The sequence below is a fragment of the Arvicola amphibius genome, chromosome 1, assembly GCF_903992535.2.
Source record: "Arvicola amphibius chromosome 1, mArvAmp1.2, whole genome shotgun sequence".
Taxonomy (NCBI): domain Eukaryota; kingdom Metazoa; phylum Chordata; class Mammalia; order Rodentia; family Cricetidae; genus Arvicola; species Arvicola amphibius.
The window spans coordinates 66216241-66232301 of record NC_052047.1 but is presented as its reverse complement, the minus strand read 5'-3'; the positions used below and the strand labels follow the sequence as shown (position 1 = coordinate 66232301).

Below are 16061 nucleotides of genomic sequence, written 5' to 3'. Positions count from 1 at the left end.
AATAGTGTTCCTCAGTGGACATCTTAGGGAGGAAAATCCCTGAAGAGGTGTTAGCTATGCTGCCAGCAGCATCACTTTTGGGGACTGGTATGGCCACTTCACATCCCAGAAGCTCAACATCACAGGGCTACAGAAAAGCAGACTCAGGACTCAGCACTGGGATCTCATAGATCAGCCCAGCCAGCGCTTCACCACTGCTAGAAGGCCAGATGGTCACCAAGCCAGCAGTTAGTCAACCACAGATACCAAGGGCCAAGGGTGCAGATCACCCCGAGCACCCAAGGCTGTGATCCCTCCACAGGGAGCCTGCAACCATCAGCCTCAAAGTTTTGTCAAGCAAATCATACTCTCTTTTCACAGCAGATTTCTGACAAAAAAAGCAGAACTAGTCAGAATCTAGGCAGAACCATGTTTAATACAATGCCCTCTGAAAACCCATTTCAAAATAGAGAAGCTCTCCCGAACTGTAGAAGCCATAAAAATGCAAAATACTTCTTTAGGAAAAACTGAATCAAAATTACGCCTCAATTTTCAAAATAACACACAAGTTATTTCCACTGGTCAGGCACCAAGGTGACAGACAGTAACTACACACAGTCAGAATTCAGTTGTTCTCAATCTGCTCCAGGTCCAGGTCGCTGGGGTCCAGTGGGAAGACACCCTCCTCTCCTGCACTGTCCCAGTCACTGGGCTCCCCACTGCTCCCACCCTCTCCTGTGCTGGCCTCTGGCTCCCCTGAAGCCCAGGCACTGGGGCCGGTTGGGCCAGGTCTAGGGATCCTTGGGCTGGAGCCAGGTGTGATGATGCCCACAAGGCCCTGAGAGTTACACGGAGAGGACACAACAGTCTTCGCCTGGGTATCATCCTCATCATCTTCATAGTCCAGGGAGCAAAGGCTCTTTGAGTTTTTTAAAGTCTGCAATAGAAAAGACATGGGCTGAAGGCATTTCTGATAGGTGTGCAAGACAACATTCTGCCTGCCATAGCACTGTGTCCTCAGCGTCTAGCCCACTCCAAACAGTCACCAAGAACCAAGCACCTGTTTCCTGGACTCTGCTCATCCCATCCCTGGCCTTATCAGAAAGCATGGCCACAGAGTTCCCATAGTACCTACTAGGTTGGTACTGGGAAGACCATTTGGTACTGGACCCACCCAGAGAGGGCTGCATCAGAGCCCGTCTAGCTCCCAGGAGACACTACCCAGGAAGATCCCAGTGCAGCCCATCTCCAACAACACCCAGTTGTTTCCAAGAGACCTCAGGCAAGGTCAGCCAGTTGGAGCTCATTAGACCCTCAAACACCCATGATTCATTCCTCAAATCCTAACAGCCTCAACCCTGCTTCTCACCTTCCTCTCTCATCTTCTAAAGGCTGGCCTTCCTCAAATACAACATGTGGAGAGCTTTATCATCCTAAATCATCTAAGACAAAAACACACACATACACAGAAGGGGCCTCTGATTACCCTTTTCCAGGCATGCACTCTGAGCCCTGCCAACATCTTAGGATGCCTCCAGAATATACCTGTCCAAGACATACCCAGGGCACAGAGCCATAAGGGCCAGCTGAGAGGCTGTGCTGTCTGCATGTCCTCTGGGAATTCAATTGCCAGTCTCTGCCCCAAACCAGAGTTCTCTCCCGGTTCCAATAGTCCTTGCCTACTCAGAGGGCTTTTTAGACTGTTCACATGTCTTTTAGAAGTCATCTACATCCTCAAGATGTACATATAGTAGGGCTACATCAGAACAACTGCCTTTGACATGGCTAGGCCTTGTTTCCCTGCCCCTTCCCTGGTATGACCTTGTATTCCCCTTCTAGGAGTGCTCAGTCCCTTTCACATGCCCTATGTTCTCCCCGCAATCTCCAGCAGGCTCCTCTAAACTGGTCTCTGACAGGTGCCATGGCTGAGGAGTCTAAAAGGCATGTGAGTACAGGGACAGCAACACAGATGACAGGACAATACCATGTAAGCCATGCTGGCCGTCAGAACACAAGGTAACCAGTGCTATAAAACAACAGAAAACGCCTTTCTAAGTGCCTCCTAATTGAGACTGAGAGACACAAATAGAGTCACAAAAATAGAGACACAGAGAGAAACAAAGTAACCCAGGGTGGCTTAAACTTGCTATGTAGAGGCTGGAGAGATGGCTCAGCAGTTAGGGTACTGGCTGCTCTTCTAGAAAATTGGAGTTCAATTCCCGGCACCCACATGGCAGCTTTTAACTGTCTGTAGCTCCAGTTCCAGGGGATCTGACACAGCCACACATTCAGGCAAAACATCAATGTACATAAATAAAAATAAATTTAAAAAAAAACTTGCTATGTGGCTGAGCCTTGAATTTCTGATCCTCCTGCTTCTTCCACCTTCTGAATGCTGGGTTTCAGGCATGTGCTACCACTCTGGGCAAAAATCTATTTTTTGACAAGAAGATCCCTAGAAACAGTCTATCACAAACAGACATAGACTCATAAGCCCTAGGGGAGAACAGAACAGTGCTTTTATGGGAATTAGTTGTCTCCACAAGACAAGCTGCAGTATCTTTTGTTTTTATTGTTCAACTATAAAAAGTGACTCCCTGCTGAGCATGTGACATTTGACTGTGTACAGAGCTATTATCCTAGTACTCAGGAGCTGGAGGGCAAGAGGATCTCAATTTCTAGGCTAACAGGGAGGGCAAACAGAGAGACCCTGTCTCAAAAACAGTAAACCAATTTAAGAAGTAATATTCTAAAGAGCAAATCCTTAAAAATATAAGCAGCTAGATTCTGGTCACAAACAAATCAACATGAATTTGACTATCCATGTCACTGTATCAGCTGGAGGACCTGTGCCGGCTTGTTTCCTGTGGCCCTACTGGAAAATTAAAACATCCAAGTACAGGACAGTAGACCATGGGCACACACCAGCAGCCTGATCTCCTGTCCTGACAAGACATATACTTGGATCTGCAGTCAGAAGCCTGCCCTCAGGACTTACACACTGGTCTAACAGATGTGTGAAAACACTGCTGGGCCCCATTGCCCTCTGAGTCAGCTCAACAGGGAACAGCGGCCACTAATGGGCTCCTCTGTTCACAGAGAAATGACTACCAATCAACAAAGAACCTGACACAAAACCATGATCTCTGAGAAAGGCAAACCAGAAAATAGGGGCCACAGGTCATACTTATGCTGACTTGAACTGGCAACATCCCCAAAGGATGTCCCCAAAGGAGGACCAAGCACCTACTGCCACTCCATGATGATATGCATTTAAGTAAACAAACTGGCAGACCAAGGAGCTATGCAAGCCAGAAATGCCTAAAGCGGAGTGACACTGACATGTTCTGCCGTGTCCAGGGGCCACCACGGCAAAGCCTCCTCGGCATGGTGAGCCAGGCAGGGTCTGGGAAAACAGCGCCCTCCTACAACTACACCGACACTGCTTCCACAGGCTTCCCAGGGTTTGCCTCTCCACCAGCACTGACCACATGCTGAGGAAGCCACCTGGCAGATAAAGACACCTAACCTGCGTCCACAAGCTCCACTTTCTGTCAGCAAAACTCAAGGTGGAGCCAGAGTCTGAATCAGGCAGAATAAGCCACACCTACAGCCTAGCTGTGTGTGTGTCTGTGCAAGGCCAAGATCCCAGTATGGCCAAGAAACATCAACTGGCATTTGTACATAACCAGGAGGGCCTCCCTCAGGTGTCAGGGAGGGGAAACATCAGCCTGTTCCACATTACAGAGGCCTGAGGAACATAGAACATCCATGCCTTGGTATTTGATAAAAGATGGCCAGAGCACACACGCACACGTGTGTGTATGTCCCATATATGTCACAGAAGTCCAGTCTTTCTTACCACCCTGCAGTGCCTGCCCCAGCTCTGCTCAAGAAGAGAGGTTTCTGCTCAGGAAAGAGAAAATTTCAAAAGTGGATAAGGGTTCTAGGAACAGTGGGGATAGGGGGACTAAATAAAGCCCTGTGCCCCAAATGCAGAGTTCCAGGACCCTGGAGGGCGCCACTCTCCAGGCAGATTGACAAGTCTTCCCAGGGATTCAGTGTCTAAAGAAATGGCCAGAAACACAGGAGTCCCAACACCAGACTACTCCAGAAAACTCAAAGCTGTGGTGTGCTCAGACCCGTGTCTCAAACAGGAGCAAATGGAAGGTACCACCAAATACTAGAGAAAACATCTCACCTGAAGACATATCAGAATAACCATGAGGGACACCCTGTAGGGACAAGAGCCAAAAAAAAAAAAAAAAAAAAAAAAAAAAAAAAAAAAAAAATTCTCCCTCTCAACAAGATGCAGAGAGTTCAGAGGGGTAAGACATCCCTAGCCTTTCAAAAGAAGATTCACTGGACTGGCAGAGAAACATCAAGGAGACAGGAAAAGACACAGTGACTGTCTTTGTGACTGGCGATGAAGTCAGAATGGAAGGGTCTGTAGACCACGAGAGGAAACTCAAAGGATCGTCCCAGAAGTGGACGCCCAGTCGACAGACTTCCCTGGGTGGGCCTGGCTTCTTACACAGGTGCTGGAGATCAGACTCAGGTCCTCAGGCTTGGAGGGTGAACACCTTACTGACTGAGACGTCTCCCCAGCCCTCGAGCATTCCTTTTTTAAAGGAATGCTTTAAAAAGTCCTCACAAGAACGTTAAGGTTTTTTTGAGACAAGTATGTGACATACTTTTAATTCCTGCACTGGGGTCACAAAGATAAGAAGGTTCCTGGGCCTCTGGTCACTTGGCCTAGCCAAACTGGTGAAGCCCATGTCCCAGAGAGAAACCTTGCTTCAATTTAAAAAAAAAAAGTGGTTCCTAAACTAGCATAATCCCTTACTGCATCATAAATATTTGCATATTTGCTCTTATACCCACAGATAAGTGTAGTCCTCAGCCCTCATCAAAGAAACTTCTCTGCAACAGATGGAGACCCACAATCAACAATACAGAGTCATGGAGCCCAGCCCCAATGGACACATCCACAACTCTCCACCTCAGGTTCAGAGAACACTGCAGAAGAGGGAACAGTGAGATTGTAAGAGTCAGAGGACCAAGGAGTTTGCTGTGGGACTGGGTTTCCTACTAATGTCAGAAAGCATCTGTATGCTTTTTTTTCCCACACCAACATGACTGCCTAAACACAAGTTAAACAAGAACAACAGACATGCCAAAGAAAACCAGGGAAAAGACCACAAGGCCTCAAACCCACACAAAAAAACTACAGGTATATATATGCATATACATATATGCAAATAAAAATTGATGAAAAAAAGGCCATGAATTTGAAGAAAGCAAGGAGGGGTATAAGCAAAGGTTTGGAGGGAAGGAAAGGAAAGGGAAATGATGTAATTATAATCTCAAAAATGAAAGAATAGGTTAAAAAATACAAAATAAAGTGGGTGACATTCCTGAGCATACCATCCAAGGCTGAACTCTAGATTATTGTACACATGAACACATGTGCCCACATGTAAATACACACAAATAAAAGTAAAAGCAAATACACAAAAAGCCACAATGTTATTCTCACCTGGCCTCCTATACTACTCCCCCTGCCCCTACAACAACATCTGTCTGCACAATCCCAGGTGTTCAAGCCAGTGCCTGCTCAGTACACGGTCACTGCAAATGGTTTGCAAGCCAACCCCATAAAGCAAATGCATCATGGTGCATGTGGACTACAATGGACCTCACAGAAATTAGCTGCCGCAAAACACTGCAGTGCCTCCTTGCCAGCTCCTTACAACACACACTCTGGAAAGATTAAGAACATTAATGTGTCCCACAAAGGTCAACGGTCAGGAACCACAGGAGGGAGCTGGGAAGCAGGTCCTGCAGGCAAGCATGACCAGGACCTTCCTGTCCCGTGACCTGAAGTCAGGGGATAGTGTGGCAGCACAGCTCAGATGCTTCCAGCTGAACTGGGCTCACCTGCTACCCAGCAACAGCTAACTATCCAGTGATGCTGACCTGTGAGGTAAGTCACAGGGGTTATGGGGACTCCACAGCTAACTATCCAGTGATGCTGACCTGTGAGGTAAGTCACAAGGGGTTATGGGGACTAAGTGGAGACTGACTAGAAAAGAGTTCTAGGACAGAGGGCATCCGAATCCTGAAGCAGACAGCTGGGGTAGGGAGGGAGAAGGGACAGCCACTGCCCAGGACTGGACAATGGAGCAGAGATGAGGTGGGGCCCATAAGACACCCTACCTCCACAATGAGTCCATGGACAGATTTACTTTTCTCACCTCCTATGGAGCCCAGAGTATTCACGGCATCTCCAGAGCAGGACTATTCCTTGGTTATCACTCTGTCTTTGTTATACACTATCCCCTTCCCCAAAAAGGTACCAAGTCAAGGACTCCTCTGTTGGCATCCTCATCCTATGCTGCTGTCCCCCTGGCATATGTGGTGATGCCATCTGCCACACCCAAAGCACGGGCCAGCAGGGGAAGCTTGGGTATCCAAAACTTTCCAACAGCCGACATCACACTAAAGGCACCACCACTTCCCTTCTATCAGACCTCTACAGTCACACCATGGAGACTGGGCTTTCAAAACTCACAGTGACCAGGAAGACGCTTCTGGAAAACCTGACTGTCAACAATCACATCAGCAGAATGCAAAACAGACATCAGCAGGAACTACGCTACTTCCCACAAGACTGGGACTGCCAGACAAGCTTCTCCCAACCCAACGGCACTCAGTCCCATCTGTATTGTCCCAATATGGCCTCAGCAGACACACTAAAGCAGCTCCTTTCAGGACAGCTCTGGCACCACCCACAATACCCAGAGTTTGACATGCACTCACAGCAGTTCCTACAGGAGGCAAATCAGGCTTGAAGCCTTGGGACAGGTATGGGTGATAGGGGGTCAAGGAACGGCCAAAGCCAGTCACCAAGAGAAGAGAAGCACAACCCTGCAAGAAGTACCAAGGGAGCCACACATTTAATTCCAGCATTCAGGAAGCAGAGACAGGCAAATCTCTGGGACTTCAAGGCCAGGCTAGTCTACATAACAGAACAGCCAAGGCTCCTTAGTGCGGCCCCAGCTGGGGGTGGGAGGGAAGCAGAAGGGCCTATTATTCTGCTCCTAGCTAAGGACCAACACAGAGGTAGCAGAGCTGCTGGGCTCCACTCCAGCTCCCACAGGGGGACTAAGAAACCCTACCGAAGCCCCAGATGCATCCAAGTAGACATGCCCTCCTAGATACAGTGAGGGCCCATTCTCACTGTTCTCTTCTCCTCCTTCCCATTGCCGGCAGTGGGTACCTCTCTGTGATCCACATGAGAGCAGACAGTGGTCTACTACACCAGTTAAAACCCAATGCTCTGCCAGGTGGTGGTGGTGCACGCCTTTAATCCCAGAACTTGGGAGGCAGAGGCAGGTGAATCTCTGAATTCAAAACCAGCCTTGGTCTACAGAGCAAGTTCCAGGACAGCCAGGGCTACACACAGAAACTGTCTCAAACAAAAACAAACAAACAAACAAAAACAAAACAAAAACCCACAAAAGAACAACAACAACAAAACAACTCCCCAGAATGTGTCAGGGACGTGCAGAATGTGATAGCACTGCACATCTAGGTACCTGAATGAGGTACAGCCCAGGTCACAAGCCCTGGTTCCTGCAGTCATTACAAGCCAAGGGTCTAGGCCTTCAGTGGTACCAAACTCTGCCTCAGCTTCCAGGAAAGGCTTCTCACTTTATAAATAACTGCCACCCCCAAAATGTAGTGAGGGTTCCCAAGAGACGAGGCTTCACCAAATGCAATGGCTTCATTGAATATCCACACTCAGTCCCTCCTTGCTTTCTCAGAGCCCAGGGTCCAGGTTCCATATGTGGGTGCTCTGCCTGTGGGATATGACTGAGGTTTTGGGGTCAGCTGGGACAAACCATCCTCCCATCAACCAAGCTATGCCATGTTCCCTGACAAGATGGCCTTACACAGCATCTCAGCTCAGAAGAAAGTAGTCAAGTAAGATTAGAGGGCTGCTGGCCAGAACCAGCCTTACTCCAAGACCACTACAAGGCAGAACATAGCTCCCTGCAACCAGAACAGAACGCAGCCTCACCCGTGTCATTTTCAGAAAGTCCAAGGACGGCCGCGTCCACCTGGCATCCTCCTCCCGTCTCCGCTTGCGCCGGACCCTCCTCCCATCCAACACACAAGGCTGTGAGCGGCACCGGAGCAGGCCATGGTGTCGGCCTAGCTCAGGTGTGGATGTGGGGGTGCTGCTGGCTGAAGGCAGGCAAGTGTTCGCATCTACAAGGTGCTCTTGTGAGAGAGACAGTCGGCGCCTGGAGGAAAACGGGCAGGGTCCTGCAGAAAGCCAAGGCGCACCTGCGCTTGCGCCGCTCCCACTGCCATCCACAAAGCCACTGCTGGCTGAAGCTGGCCGGGGCGTCGGCGGTGACACAGAACTCCTGGGCAGGCCTGAACGCCCCTGCAGGGCAGGGCTCCCGAGAGCGCTGCAGCATTGCAGGGTGGCGCTCCCACCACTGTTGCACCTCCTCTTAGAGATGGGAGTCCACACCTTGGAGCTGCCAGGGCGCCATGGGGAGCGGCATCGAGCCAGCTCCTCTGGTTCCGACAGGGACCGGCAGTGTCGCTTGGTTGGTGGTGCTGCTGGTGGCCCTGTGCTCTCACGGAGGTCCAAGAAGGTGCCCACATCCATAGGCCCTGGAGATGCCAGCTGCCATTTGAGACCTTCGGTGTGAGACACACCAAGTGGGCCCAATGGGAAAGGGCCTGAGGCCACCTGGCTTCCAATGCGCCATCCTCCACGTAAGGCCTTCCAGGGACTTTTGTCCACTAAGGAAACACAAGGTGTATGAAGAAACAGGTGAGCAATAGGAAGCCATACTGCTGCCTCCCTTCCCAGGCTCACAGACACATCTGAACATAAAATACCCCTGCTCACATGGTTGGTACTACCCTATCTTCAGTGGCCATTGGCACCTGAATCACCAGGCTTCACCTGGTCTTTTTTTCCTTTTTTGAGATAGGGTCTCTCTATATAACCCTGGTTGTCCTGAAGCTCATGATGAACACCAGGCTGGCCCTGAAGTCACAGATCCATCTGTCTCTGCCTCCTGAGTTCTGGGATTAAAGGTGTGTGCCACCATGCCTGGCTTCACCTGGTCTTAAGGAGTTGTCTCTCCACCTGTGTTTCCTGAAAATAACCCAATTCCGATCTTACCCCCATTTCACTAATATACTGTGTCATCAAAATGCTTTACTCCTGTCCCTGGCTAGCCTCTAAAGGTGGACCTTTGCCAGCCAGGAGTCAGACAACGCTACTTCGTAGAAACTGCCACATTTCTTAAAGACCAAATCAGATTTTCAAATCTTACAGATAGAGGCTTTGGCTGAAGCTAGGTATAGTGGCTCATTCCTGTTATCCCAGTATTTGTGAGGCAAAGGCAGAACTGACAAGCGTTTAAATTAGAGTTTTCCTTTGTGTCTGAGAAACACAATGAAACCCTGTCTCAAACAAAACAAGACTTGGCCTGGACATCTGCCTGCTGGACATTAGACTGTGACCCTGCCCAACATCCTCAAGCCTCCATTCCTTCAGTTCTAAAGCAGGGTGCTGGTAACAGCCCCGTGGTGGCTGGTCATCCTGCAATACCATGACCTAAGACATCACACGTTAAGAGCAACTAAAGGGGTGCTTCTCTGACCCTTCCATCAAGCCCCCTGAGGAAGACTCAGGAGTCCTTAAGACATCTGAGCCCAGACTGTAACTCACAAGTCTCAGCACCCCAGGAGCTAGCTAACATAAATCTATATCTCCCAGGGGATATACCCACATAACAGCTCTCCATATCGCTGCTCAGACTAGTCCAACTCTCCTCGGGTCAGTTCAAGCACTCAGTACAACCTGGCATCCAGACCCTGCATGAGCTTCTCAGAGCTACCATAGCCCTAGCTTCTATTCCTCTTGTTGGCTGCAAAGGGCAGGCACCTGCTCCAGCCCTCACTCACAGACGTGCAAAGTCAGGTATGAGCGTGTCTTCATATAGTTAGCCCAGCTGTGAAGCCCAAATATCCAGTGTCCTGACCAAAGGATGCTCTGGACACTCTTGATGGGAAGGCATCCCACGGGTCACTCAGCCTTTCCCTGCTTCTTCCAGTCACTGTTAAACTAAGGGACACTGGATATGGACCAAGAAACCAACAGGAAACAGCCAGAATCACTCCATCAAGGGCCCTGGGGTGACCTGAGATAGCAAGAAGGCAAGAGTGGCGACTGAGGGAAAAAGGAAAGAAAGGAGTACATAAGAGGTCCACAGAAACTCTGAGGAGGGTCTGAGGCAGTTAACAGGGTCCCATATGCAGGAGGGACTGGAGGAGCCAAAATCAAGCGGGAGTGAGGACACAGGTCTGGTGAGATGGGGATAGAGACCTCACGTCCTACTTCCAACTGTTCATGCAAAGGTTAGTCAACACCTCTACTTTTGTAATCTGGTGTTCGGCAAGGTGACTCTGACATGGTTCTACCATGTATGCTGCTCAGACTGTCAAGACCAACACAGGGTGATTCTAACCTCAGGGTCTTTGCTTGGATTTATCAGAAGTGTGCCCCACACTTAGGGACCACTGTCCTCTGTAACTCCTAAAGAGCAATGTGTCAGGAAGTGGGGGCAAGCCTAGATAGGTTCAGTATTTGTTCAGCCAGTGTGTATCACAGCAGAATGGCAGCCAGAACACATACCACTTGATTATTCTTCCCCTGATGGCTAAAGGAAACCACAAAGTGGGCCTTGTGTCTTACGTAAAGAGTAAGGCACTCTCTAGCTTCCTCCCACAGCAGCAGCAGCAGCAGCAGCAGCAGCAGCAAAGAGAGGCCCTGCTGAGCCTTGACCCTGGCCCATCCTGCTTAGAGACCAGTTCTGACTTCTAGATCACGAGCAGGGAGGGTGGTGGCTCGTGATCTTCCTGTCCCACATGTAGGTCACACAAAGGCCTCCCTGAACCTTGCTCTAAATATCTGACTCTGTGCAGCTCCAAAATCCCCTCCTGGCCAAAGACGCAACACCACCTTGCTCCATCATCAGCCTCTCCAGCCCTAGAAAGACCCTACCTGTGCTTCTGAGACACTTACCGCCAATCTCCAAAGGGAACAAATGGCCACCTTTGTTCAGTTTCTCAGCAGAATACTAAAAGTGACAAGAGAGAAGTCTCAGTACTTATGTGAAAACTCCAGAGTTCACTACAGTAATGTCATTTCTCCCAAATACCTCCATTGGTGTTTAAAATTAAAGTCACGGACCTCTAGAAAATGCCATTTTCTTAATAAAAAGGTTGAAGATTTTATTAAACATTTATTTTCTGTATGGGGTGGTTATGTATTGCTATAGTGCACATGTTAAGATGAGAAGCAACTTATGGGAGTCAGTTATGTCTTTAAAACCATGTGGGTTCCAGGATCAAACTCAGGTTGCCAGGCTTGGCAACAAATGCCTTTACCCACTGAGCCCACTGGAAGTATTTTAACCTAACAAAATCTACCTAAACAAACGGACATCATCCAGACCCACTACGTGCTTCCTCATACTTGCTCTTGAAGTTTTGGCCTTTTCCTTTTGGATGGTCTATACTAACGGTCTTTTAAACCTCACCACCTAGTTACTTCTCATAAAGATCCTGAGGGGCTGGAGAGACAGTTCAGCAGTTAAGAAACAGCTCAGCACTGGTTACTCTTTCAGGACCCCAGTTCAATTCCCAGCATGCACACAGACGCTCACAGCCATCTGTAACTCCAGTTCCAGGGGATCTGATGCCTTCCTCAGGCCTCCTCCAGCACCAGGTAGACATGGTGTACATATATTCAGGCTAAACACTAATTCATGGAAAATAAAAATAAAGCTTTAAAAAAAGACTGAGGGTCTGGAGAGATGACTCAGTGGTTAAAAGCACTGGCTGCTCTTCCAGAGGACCTAGGAACTGGGTTCAATTCCAATTCCCACACCCACATGGCAGCTTACAACTGTCTATAACTCCTGTTCCAAAGAATACAATGATCTCTTCTGGTCCCACAGGCGGCTGCACAAAAGTGGTGCACAGACATGCATGCAGGCAAAACACCCATACACACAAAAAATGAAGAAAAAAAAACGACTGAGCCAAGACCCAAGAACCCTTTATTGGTCATGACGGTCCGAATATAGTATCCAAGCCCTAACCTTAAGTGTCCCAGTCCTGAGAAAGGTCCAGACAGCAGGAAAACCCCCCTCCAGGAAGACAGATAAGCCATTGGCAGTCTCAAGATTAGCAGGAAATGCCATAGCAACTGTACCAGGAGTCTTGGAGAACGACTGTTGTTTCACATAAAGAGAAAGCAGGTGTTTAGCACATACTTATAATCCCAGCAGTCAGGGAGGTCAAGGAAAGAGGAATACTCCAAACTCCAGATTAGTTTGAGCTACTTAGCAAGACCCTTGTTTAGTCAATCAACCAATCAATAAGCAAGACAAGTGTAGTGGTATATGCCTGTAATTCAGCAGTTGGGATTTCATAGAGATGGAAAAAGAAGGATCAGTTTTGGTACATAGCATGTTCAAGGTCAGGTGGGCTAAGTAAAGCTCTATTCTCAAAAAAAAGAAAAAAAGGAAAGGAAAAAAACAAATAAAAATAGAAGAAGTTAAAAGTTGGGTTTATGACTCAAAAAGGTACCCTTTAACAACAGGTGCCTGTCTACAGATAGACAGGTCTTCCTCTGCAGTGGATTGTTTCCCAGAGCATAGCTGAATGAGGGTGGTGAACACATGACCAACCTGGACTCTGTGGGCACTGGACAACCTCAAACTAAGATGGAAAAAGAGAAGGCTGCTTTATAGATACTGCAAATGGTGGAAGCTTTTATGCCACTGTGCATAATTAGTGGGCTGCCCACACCTTTCAAATAGCTGCAAAAGACCACAGTCTTGGGCCAGCACAATGGTTTCCTTCCAGGTGGCTGATAGCCACTCCACTAGCCAGCCAGTCCAACCACTTGCTGAAAGCAAGTACCTGATCTGTTTTCATAGCCCACCTTCCCTGGGCCTGCATCCTCAGGATGCACCCACCAGAATAACCTAATAGACTCCAGGAAAGGCAGGCCTTTCTCAGCCAACAGAAATGGTTCCTGGGATAGTTGAGGAGCTGTGGGCCTGTACCTAACCAGATGTTTTTTCAGTGAACATTCAAGGACTGGTGCAGCACAGCCAGACACTTCACAGCAGGCATCTACAGGGATCTGTGAGAGATGGGATGAGAAGGTGAAGAACCCAAGGACATGAATGCAGACACTCAAGACAGTGGGTCTAACACTGATCATACCCATTTGTAGGGATCAGTCTCTGTATCATACCACATCCCAGGACCTTGAGACATGGCAGCTTCTGGGCCTCCTTGAGAGATACTCAAGAAAGTAGATTTGCTGAAATAGCAGGCTCCCACTGGGCCAATTCAAGCCTGGCCCTGCCCAGATGGACATGGCTAGGGGCACCAACTGCCCATGTTATACCATCTAAACCAGTGACACGATGAACCTGCCATGCTTCTTGCTTCCAGCTCAGTCACATCACACTTTCCTCTCTCCTCTTCCTGACAGCTAGCTCCAAGCCTTTGACTCTAGCTCTACTACATCTATGCTGGACCAAGCTAATGTTGGTGGTCTTGGCTGGCCTTCTCTGCTTCCGTTGACCTCATTATCCTCTTCCCATAGTTAGAGGGGACTGCTACTCTGATCTGAATCACAGCCCTTGGCACCTAAGAGTCAAATCCCAGGACCAAGGCATATATATGTCTTAGTTATGTTTTCTACTGTTGTGATAAAATGCCATGACTAAAAGCAACTTGGGGAGGAAAGGGTTTATTTGGCTTACATATCCCTAGTCACAGTCCACTGAGAGAAGCCAAGGCAAGAATTCAATGAGGGTATTCAATCAGGCAGAAACTAATGCAGAAGTTATGGAGGAATGCTGCCTACTGGCTTGCTCTGCACAGCTTGTTCAGCCTGCTTTCTTATACTACCCAGGGTGGTACTATCCCTACTGAGCTGTACCATCAACCATTAGTCAAGAAAATGCCTAACCTTATTTTCTCAATTAAGATGACCAGGCTTGTGCCAAGTTGACAAAAACCAACCAGCATAGTATCTCCATTGCCACTAAGCCCTCATCCCAGAAAGCACTTATTGCCCACGTCATTGCCCACTTTCTCCAGCTACACTGGTTCCTTATCTCCCTGCCTCTCAGGAGGTAAGTAAACACTTGCCCCAGCTCTGCATCAAAAGCCTCAATGCACAACTGAAATGCATAAGTGAAATTCAGGTTCCAGTGTCCCCTGCTGTCTGAGAATACTCTAAGAAGTCCAAATACATATAACAGTTGGGCCCAACTACTTGTCAATTGCCCTGTCCTTGTTGCCCCAAACCTACTTTCATAGCCAACAAAAAACTCCCATCTTCAATGTACACCCCAAATCACATCCCAGATACTCATTGTTGCTCTGGCAACCCAGCGATACATGAGACCACTGCCTTCACCAATCCTCCACCTATGGTCACAAACCATCTATGCCTCTCCACCCTGAGGTAGCAGTGATTCAGATACAACCACACATTTTTCCAGGTCTTTCTGCAACAGCCAGATTATTCACTATCCTTCAAGCATGAGAGGCAAAGTAAGAAAAACTGGGTGTGCCTCAGGCAGAGAGTACATAATATGACCAAATAAAATGAATACAGATAGCAGAGATGGGAGGATTCAGTCCTGCTGAATCAGAGGAGTACTGAAGGACTCTGGCTTTAGAGGAGGACCAGAGGTGCAGGATCAGGCACACATTGTGAGCCCATAATGACAGAGTCCATAGTGGCAAACAACAGCATCTGTCCCAACAACAGAGCCCTAAGACTAGGGGAGGTTCCTTGCATTCTCCTCTAGTTCTGCTGACCTTGAACTTAAAAAGCTGCATCAGTCTTGTGGCCCAAGAGCCAGAACTGTGGCCACCACAAGTTGTCCCCACCCAGCACATGGAGGCTCAAGCAGGCAGCACAAACAACCCAGACTAGTACCACAGTTATAGCAATGGAGGCACTGAATGCTTAATGACTTTTAGTTTTATTAACATTTAATTATTTGAAATTTTACTTTTAAAACTGATATTCAGTTTTGTTATTAGAAAATTGCCAATGGGTGGTGGCGCACGCCTTTAATCCCAGCACTTAGGAGGCAGAGGCAGGTGTATCTCTCTGAGCTCAAGACCAGCCTAGTCTACACAGCCAGTTCTAGGAAAGTCAAGGCTACACAAAGTTTTCCTGTTTTGAAAAAAAAAAAAAGAAAGAAAATTGTTAATTTTGTTCAGAATGCCTTGACTAGATGAATCTGCTTTTCCAAGTGTAAATGTTATGAAAAGTTCACTAGGAAGAAAAAATATCCTTTAGGCATCCAAGTTGAGAAAGACTCGTGCCTACAGTCTGGGCATGAACATGGCCCAACACGGACATCACCATTATATGAGACCAGAAGGAAAGAGCGCAAGTTGTTTGTGTACTTTCTTTGTTTTGTGTTTCTGGAATCCCTGGCTATATTCAGAGTCTATCTGTGTTAGTGTCAAGTTTCATGGCACAAAAAAACCAAAGACAAAACATTAAAGTGCATGTGGAGTCATGTGATAAGTAGTTACAAACATAAAACATTAAAAATAAGTAACCACCGGATATGACAGTATACACCCATAATCCCAGCACTCAGGAGGCAGAGGCAGGTGGATTGAGTTGAGGCCAGCCTGGTCTACACAGCTAGTTCCAGGCCAGCTATGGGTACACAGTGAAAACCTGTCTCTGGAAAAAAAAAAAAACAAACAAACAACTATTAAATTAATTATGAATAAAATAAGTGACTTCATGATTAAAAAATAAAAAGAGACCCACCCACTAAGCTAAAGCAGATGAATGAATCTGAGTTGATAAATCTGAGACATCCCTGGAAAAGGGCAGCAGGACCACAGGATCACTTACCCTGGCAGATCTGGTAAGCAGGCCACAGAAATCTGTGTTGGTCAGCTTTGCATTAGAAGTT

The 16061-nt window shown here is 47.9% G+C and overlaps 1 protein-coding gene across 3 annotated transcripts in view; it reads right to left on the bottom strand.

Annotated features, from left to right (window-relative positions):
- Positions 1-397: 397 nt before the first annotated feature.
- The window catches only part of Fam53a (family with sequence similarity 53 member A), a 31030-nt gene continuing 15366 nt past the window's right edge, over positions 398-16061 (bottom strand). For all 3 annotated transcript variants that reach the window (XM_038345036.2, XM_038345046.2, XM_038345056.2), the window contains exons 3-5: positions 11102-11156; positions 8066-8805; positions 398-916 (exon numbers count right to left, since the gene is read on the bottom strand). In XM_038345036.2, coding sequence (XP_038200964.1) covers positions 605-916; positions 8066-8805; positions 11102-11156 — 1107 coding nt within the window. In that variant the 3' untranslated portion in view covers positions 398-604. The remainder of the gene's footprint in view (positions 917-8065; positions 8806-11101; positions 11157-16061) is intronic.